Source organism: Branchiostoma floridae, chromosome 5 (assembly GCF_000003815.2).
Source record: "Branchiostoma floridae strain S238N-H82 chromosome 5, Bfl_VNyyK, whole genome shotgun sequence".
Classification (NCBI taxonomy): domain Eukaryota; kingdom Metazoa; phylum Chordata; class Leptocardii; order Amphioxiformes; family Branchiostomatidae; genus Branchiostoma; species Branchiostoma floridae.
Window position 1 is genome coordinate 20,487,682 of NC_049983.1, and position 8,645 is coordinate 20,496,326.

The following is an 8,645-nucleotide window of genomic DNA, read 5'->3' on the forward strand; positions in this document are numbered from 1 at the left end:
AGGATGAATGACACATCTGTGACACACTTGTGATGTACTACCTGTCGAAAGACACTGACGCAGTCGTGGAGGAAAAAGTTAGGTAGAATCTCTAAGCAGATAGAGGGAAACCCTTGACGTTCCGGGAGCAGTAAGCATATGTACCTGCTGCCCCACAGAACCGGGAGCTTGAGCTGAAAAATGTTACGATTCTTCCTTTCTACATCTTGGAGTTTCAGATTGGGTTATGTTACGATTCTTCCTTTCTACATCTTGGAGTTTCAGATTGGGTTATGTTACGATTCTTCCTTTCTACATCTTGGAGTTTCAGATTGGGTTATGTTACGATTCTTCCTTTCTACATCTTGGAGTTTCAGATTGGGGTATGTTACGATTCTTCAAGGCTTTTCTACATCTTGGAGTTTCAGATTGGGTTGTGTGACGTTCTTTCAGAGACCTTCATCGTGACCACAGGGCACAGCGCCGCCTCCAAGGATAGGTCCACCACCCTAGTAATATATTCACCGCATCACGGGGGACATAGCACACAGGGCGGGCCCCATAAGTACATGTAGCAGAGGTGATGCCTGAATCAGCAAGACATGAATCATAAATCATAGTTTATGAATGATATGGGGAATTGCAGAACCGGAGAGACTAATTCATAACTAATAAATGCTGTAGCAGCTTTTTTGCTATTTTCATCCCTCCTCCTTCAATGATATTCCTTAATACTAGTCCATTGCCAGCAGACAGTAACTTGTGATATATCAACTCATAGAGTGATCAATTAAAACATGAATGCACTTCCAGTTCATTAACATCGACGACCATGAAACTACACTTTCCTTCATTCATTCAATAAGCATAGAGGAGGGCCCGGGTCCTGAAAATGAATCTGCGAAAGGAACTGGCAAAAGATAACGCACATTACGTGATACCGGACCTTATTCACCCCTCCTGACTTCAGACTATATCAGAGTGTATAATAAGAGGGCACACACAGTGAGGTCAGACAGTGGCATACTGCTGAACACGCAATGGAATACTTGCCATATATGAGGAGGCATGGCAGGGTCACAGCGCTCTAACGTTACATGCACTATATTATACATTGGTCCTGTCACCAAACTTTACGTCTGTATCAGACCACACAGGGCAGAGTGATTTATAAAGGGACATATATGTCACTTCTGAAATGTGAGAATATATATGGAGCAGGCATTATGGTTCCAATCGGTATACCACTTAGCTGTTTGACGAGTCAGCGGACGAAAACTGTATTTGTTACCGTTCTGGAAACTTGGAATCGTAACATCATACGGTGCGCTCGATGTAGTCTAGCTTGTTAGTGAGCAGAGAGACATACGTAATGTGTTTCGACCAGTTGATTCCAAGAAATCTGAATGGACGTTTGAATGGGGTTCATTAAAGAGTGATATGATGTGGGAACGCGAGTAAGAACATCACTATGTTTTCTGTCTGCCGACGCTAATAAATTTGATCAGGATGTGATTTCGTGACTTTCCTTCGAAGTTCATTGCTCTGTAATTATAACTTTCATGGAGAATAACAAAGATTGTGATGTAACTGCCAGACAGGTTCAGCTCAGACCACGACAGTACAAATATTCGGAAAGATATCCGGGATGCTAATCATACTGTACCCTGAACGCAGGGGCACCGAGGGTTGGGTTTGAATTGTATTCACAATTGCACCAAACTAGATACGACAACAGTAGCCTGAGTACCACCCCCCGTAGTCCACTGGCTGAATACTTTCGCTGTAAGCTATCCATCCGTGGTTAGCGAGATGGTACTCTGGCTACCATAACAGAGCAAGCGGTTAAAGATCATAGCCATGAGGTTATGTCATAAGATATCAAAGACAAATGCTTTTCTATAAGAAGACCTGGTACTGGAATTACTTTAACTTTCTTACACAAGTTACAATTCCACGAAATTTTAACACCCTGTTCACTTCTCGGAGAAAGAGAACACAGAGAATATTGTGCAATGTTTGAAAGCTTTTGTGCAAAACTTAGCAACTTTCACTACTTTTGCCTCACATTTTGCAAAGAACCAGCTTTCCATATTTGACAGCTTACATGAATAAGTCAAAGGTGTGTGTCGCGATCCCAGTTGCTAGTTAATGTCTCTTTCTGTTTGTAGATATCTACTCAGTCCAAGCAATGGTTGGATGGGTAGTGTCCTCTTTCTCTTACTTGCCCCACTTTCAGTGAAAACCAAATCATTCAAGTACTGTCTTCTTGTAAAATCAATACGCATTCTGCAAGAAGGTTCCAGTCTGCAGTTGTACTTTCAAAGTAGATCAAATTACAATACAACATGATTGCCCAGATATTGCTAGAGGAGCTGAACTATCTGACACTTACCAGCAGGTTGTTCAGAACTAGAGGTTACTTAAAAAGTTAAAGTCAGGTTTTGACACCTGGCAATTAGTGGATAAGAACATCCGTCCCTGTTCAAGTATTTCCGCTAAGTAAGTGCTTATGTAAAGCCATTAGGCAGTGAATTTCCAGCAAGCTTACAAAGCAAAACCCTCCATAGGATGGTCCATTCAACCTGCTTCTGTACTCCATGGAGCAGGTCTAGAAATTGTTGAAGCCAAAGAACTAAATGTGTGTAAAACGGCTTTGAACAGAGACCATTAGCAAAGTCTGTGTTGTGTAAAGTACTGTCGTCTTTATTTACATTGATCAAAAGATTTGAATGTATGTAACTTCAAACTATATTATACTAACTTCCCAATAGGAAGTCAATCCTGCAAAGAGGTTCAATTCATTCAAACACTGAAAGTATAAAAACTCTGGCATTTTGATCTTAGAACCACAGAGTTATCTCATTAAGATATCACATTTTGGAGTACAAAACAGAAGACAGTTTTGTTTCCAGCTGTGTTCTTCACAACGTTTCAAGTTGCTCTGTTGGTTAAGCCTGGGGAAATGTGGAGGGTTGATATCTTAGAATTCCTCCAACAAAACAGGACAGCAGTCAGCACTTAGCAGGCACTTTGTGTTCAGTACTGTTGAGGAACCACTTCATAAAGAGTAGCCATTAAGCTAATGACAAATATCCTGAGGCAGGACAAGGGAGTGCTGCTCATGTTGGGTTATGAGTGCTAATACTTACTGCATCTAATGTTGAAAGGGGCTTTTTAATGGTTTCACATTTTAAAAATATCATCTATTGCTCCATTATCCGGTATGATCAGAGGTGAAACATTCTATTTTTGACAGCTACTATACATAGTAGTTACCCTCTCTAGCAATGAAGCAACACAACTAGAGACCTACATCATCTTGTTGGTCCCCTTGTCCTAATTTGTAAATAAATTTTTACAGCTTATATGATATAATTACCACACCCTCATGTGGATGGGAACACAACTTTTTTATGAATATAGAAGGTAAAAAAAAATGAAACAGAAATGACATAACAACATGTATGTTACATATAAATAGCACTGGCACTCACACACCAAAATAGAGACTTATCTTATGTGTTTTCAAGGCACAAGTCTAGTGTAAGGCACCAACTTCTGTAGGTTATCTGTAACATGTTCATAAGAAATACAATGTATGTACACATTTGAAATGCTACAACAGTGTCAAAGACAACACTAATACTCTTACAAATCAAACCATTCTTGTGTGTTTAAATCTTTGCCAGCAATTTTGGAAAGGTACTGGACACATGTTTGGTGACCAGGTGTCTATTTGTAAAGGAAAGACCAGCCATTTTTCATTACGATTTGAGGAATGACCACTAAAATGTGAAGACCCAGTCTGACCAATGTACAGCAATTTTAAGGCACCAGTCATTTTTCTAGAATCTTTTGGAATGTAGCAAGCCTGGTATCTAGGCATCAAAAATCCTTAAATACATTTGTCTGTAAACCCCTTTCCTTTTTGTCTACCTTAGTGTTTTAACCCAGGAATTGCCTACAACTATCACACTTAGTCTGTACAAGAAGAAATCAATAATACATGTGAAATCATTCCTAGTCAGTAGGTCTGACTTGTAGAGTGATCTTCTGTTGATTGTCGAGGGCTTCTCTCAGTTTGTTCTCAGTCATGGACAGTCTCTGTTCCAGGATAGACACGGTCTGAAAACATTCACAACAACTCTGATTAATGACAAGTTCTACCACATATGACATGAGCTTCTTCCCACAAGTCTGACCTGAGCAATCATATTTCAAATCTGAGGTGTGACAGGATGTGTACAGTTCTCCCCTACCTGTGTGATCACGTCTAGCTGTCCCACGATGTGCTCCAGCGTGTTGGCCAGCTGGGGTGGGATGGTCTGCTTCTCCAGGGGCTGTGTCGCTCCCACAGACGGCGCGGGCGGTGCGTGTACTGGGTCCCGCATGGCCACGTCAGCGGATGTGAGGGAGAAGTCAGCCAGGCTGTGGGGCACCGTGCTGTTCTGTCCTGCTGCAGTCTGGAAAACACAGACATTCATCTATTGGTCTTCGTTTTAATCACGTTTTTCTACATGAACCAAAATAAATTTTTTGACCTTTGAAGATAAAAGTAAAAATGTGTAGTTACTGTAATCTTGTAACCTTTCATGTTGACCCCTCTTCTGTATTGTTGCAATAGTGAGTTTAATTGGAAACCCTCTTCACCCTTTCTACCATAAAATAATGTTCCCTGCAAAAATGAATGAATTTAAGTATTTGGGACCATATTCAAACGCTCAAAAAATCTTCAAGACCTGTCGATTTTTACTGTCTTTTTACCCTTCTACCAAAAAAACAAATGAATATTGGTAACATCTCTGTATAACTACCTATAGAAGGACAACAGACAACATCCAATGTCCCTGTGGCAACTCCAAAGCACAGTTCCCTTCCACTAATCCTTAAATAGTTGTGTGGTGTCCGCTTCATTTTTTAGATACTCAAGTTTTTTTCACTGGTTGTCTCCTTACTAAATAATGCTGTCAAGTAAAGGCTACAAAATGTATAATACTCTTATTGAGCCGAGAAGGACTACTTATACAAAAGGTTACACACGACCACTCCCGTCCTTCTAATAGTATCTGATCGATCCTGGAGGTGTGCAAATGTCAGTGGGAAATCCCTAAAGCTACTATTATCCTTTAAACTGGCCTGTAGCTGACGTGTTGGTGTCAGCCATTGTTTGCACGGCGGTGAGAACCCGTGGTAAATGCCAGGCGTGCCCTGTTGTGGTAGGAAGGGTGGGCCCTGTGCTGGAGGTGGTGTGAATACTGCCATTGTTACTGTAATGTGCTGTCATTACACAGCTTAATTGTGACCTTTAGCTATGACGAACAGACCAGACACAGATCCTTTCAGGACAAGGACAACAACCACAACACTTGGTGACTAGTCATAAAAACTTGGCGCATATGGGATATGTCAAGGACAATCATTATATGTCTTGTAGCTCTTAAAATTCAATGTCTTAGGTCTTTTATATGAGATACAATGTGCATACTCAGATGACTTGGAGTTTACAATAAATATGCTTGTTCTACAGTCATGTTTTACTCCCATACTAATTTGATAAACCTCAAATTTCAAAAGTTGTGACAAGCTTTTCTGCAATACAGAATGCTTTGGTTTCTCAGAATGATAGTACAGTCTACTCCATAAACACGATAATAATGGACCCCTTCGTAGAATAACTAAGGGACAAAGAAAATATTTTCATAGCTTAGTATAAAGTACTGTACAGACATATCCTCCTGCCCTTAGGCTTAACAACAATCATGGCAGGGCATAAACTGTGGTATACTAAAGTACAGTGGTTTCAAACACAGGAATATGTAGAAGGTTACATGCAACACATCACCTACAGGAGGGTGCACCGAGTTTCTTGGTTCTCAGAGTTTGCAGAAAAAATGTAGTGGCGGAGCAAAATGAAAAGAAAACAGGCAGTGTGAAAGACAGAGATGGTATCACAGTGACCTCAATGTCACCATATTGGCAGTGCGGCAGAATAACATTTCAAACAATGGATTGTCAACTTTTGTTTATGTACAGGAAAGGTAGATCTACATGTAAGTTAAAGAAAACCTCTCAAATCCAAATGAAAATGAAGTGGCAAGTTCAAGTTGTACGTCCGTCTGTATTCCTGTGTAATTCTGTCATTACCAGAGAGCTGTCCAAATGAATGTGATGACTTGTTTCATTTCTAATAAACCTACAATCCCAGGAACAAGGAAATTGAATTGATGTAGGCTTATGGTATGAAAAAAATAACCTTATGGTATGAAAAAAATAACACTTGTTGATGTGCATTATCATGTGATTCATCGTGTGAGCTCAAGGCAAGGGAAGCACCTCTGGTCTTTCCTTCCCACAACATAGACACTGGCTGTGGTCGACAAACAGACGTCAGATGTAATTATCTATGGTCATATAGTGATTCACAATGGGGCTTCTATCATTGTTCTCGGTAAAGCAAAATGTGGTTAGTATGATATCATCAACTTCCTGATCATGCCCACTATTGACATAAGAGTGGTTTCTCTTGCCAGGTTATTATCCAACTACCATTAAGACATGTTCAAATTTTATGGTCCCAAACCTATCCTATAAAAGTTAACAATGTGGTTAGTATGATACTAAATCAACTTCCTGACCATGCCCACTATTCACACAGTGTTGCCCTTTCTCCCATTAAAATTATACATGTGCAAAATTAACTGTCCAAAACCTATCGTATAAAAAATCAATGACCAAGTGGCAAAATTGTAAAGATCAGAAGAAAGTGGTCTTGGTGTTCAGAACATTTCCCCAGATAAATCTGTACATGGAAAGGAACATACTAGTAGCTATAGTTTGAACCAAATTGATTGTTACAGAATAAGGTCTATATCCATAACATATGAAGATAACATATAACACATAATTGTTTACCATTGGGCGATGACTGACAGAAAGTTATCTATAAACTAAAACACAGATATGATTGTTTAATCAGTCTTGATTACAGGGATCCTTCAGATAACGTTTGGGGGGAAAACCATGACAATGTCACGTTCGTATCAGCTGTATCGTATCGTTCACTGTTTAAGAAGAATACTTGAAGTTCAGCTAAACTTTGTTCGGCAAACACTCCAGGCACCACAAACACACGCCATGTTGTCTGAACGATGTTTACCAAACAGGCCAGGCCAGGATGCTGGGGAGACGGACAATAGGGGAAGGTATTATCTCTGTGGCGCCCCCTGTCATTACTATGTTATGTCAACAACTATAACAACTGTAATCAGGCTAGGAGGAATGTTCTGGTTATACAGAGTGGAAAAGGATACATAAAGTGTGATTGGTACTTAAACAGAATAGGTCCACTGACAAGGGGTTACACAAGGGTCATTTCTACCTACTGTTCATTTCTTCATAATAAAAACTCATAGGGGAAAGCTATACTTTATTGCAAGAACAGAAAAAAAGGTCATGTCTTCTATTCAAAGGTCTAACATTGCTAGAATCAGCAAACGTAACAGAGAGTAAAATGGAATAGAGATATGGAATGGAGACAAAAGACACCTGGAAGCTGAAATAAGAACAAAAAATGAGATAATCTACCAAGAAGAAGTACCCCCCTCCCCAAACAACATTACATACAGACAGATATACAAACAGGGAAAACTTGAACCAAAGTCACACTGCTGCTCTGATTTTTCTGTATTTTCAAAGATATGTAGGTATCTTAGTCTCCAAGCAGACCCTATGGTGCCTTAGAGATAGTATCAAAACTGGCCAAGGACTAGTATAGCAGCACCAGGTGCCCGTTTGACTCCCTTTGGCCGGCTACACTCCTTTGCCAGATTTGATACTATCTCTAAGGCACCGTATGGTCTGCTTGGAGACTAGGTATCTATCAACACCTATTCTGTTGTATATTTTATGTCCCTGAATTCATGTACTTTTTGCACCTGGTGCCACGTCTAATGATACGGTTACAGAAGGAACGCTACTTCCTGCCATAAAACGTCGCCCAGGGCCGGGGTTGCCAGGGTCGCTGTGAATGGACACTTTTGTTACAGACAGTCGTGTGCTGTAGAGTGCCATCTGATTAAATCACAGGTAGTTACTGAACCCTCCGTAATTATGGGTTTTCTACCCTTTAAAAACAACACCTGATGGGATAAATGCTACTGTAAACTTTGTGTGGTGTAAACTGAAGGTCGCATGTCCACAAAATGTATAGGAAGATAGTTTCATGCAAGCATAATACCTCACCCCATCACCTTGCATACAAGTTGTACAAGCAACAGTCTATAGAAAAAATACTGGAGTGAAACTAAGCTGTTTTGTAAAGAGCAAAGCATTTTACAGATTAAAATTCTTACATCAATACTTCCTGAATTCTTAAAGAAAAGTGACATTTCTGAGACACATTTCAGTGTCTTGAACTGATAATAGTACCAGTTTTCCCTTAGTATTGTGAAAGTATCAGGATTTTAAATTTGTATGAAGTAACAAGAATGTAGGCTATGCTGAATGGTATACCATCAATGTATTGGCATAAAAATATATGAGAAACTTCTAAGTTAGCAAGTTGTGACTAGACTGCTGTAGTTTAATTCTGTGAGTAGGACTGCTCTCAAAAAAGCAACGATGGGACTGGGGACAATGAAGCATACCAAAAAATGACTGGGACT

At 39.9% G+C, this 8,645-nt stretch overlaps 1 protein-coding gene across 5 annotated transcripts in view; it reads right to left on the reverse strand.

Annotated features, from left to right (window-relative positions):
- Positions 1-2,664: 2,664 nt before the first annotated feature.
- LOC118415758 (POC1 centriolar protein homolog A-like) overlaps positions 2,665-8,645 on the reverse strand; it is a 14,252-nt gene continuing 8,271 nt past the window's right edge. For 2 of the 5 annotated variants that reach the window (XM_035820556.1, XM_035820554.1), the window contains 3 exons: positions 8,257-8,259; positions 4,242-4,445; positions 2,665-4,107 (listed from right to left, as the gene is read on the reverse strand). In XM_035820556.1, coding sequence (XP_035676449.1) covers positions 4,003-4,107; positions 4,242-4,445; positions 8,257-8,259 — 312 coding nt within the window. In that variant the 3' untranslated portion in view covers positions 2,665-4,002. Of the gene's footprint in view, positions 4,108-4,241; positions 4,446-6,239; positions 7,160-8,256; positions 8,260-8,645 lie in introns of those variants that run through there. The other 3 variants (XM_035820557.1, XM_035820555.1, XM_035820558.1) reach the window with 2 other exon arrangements.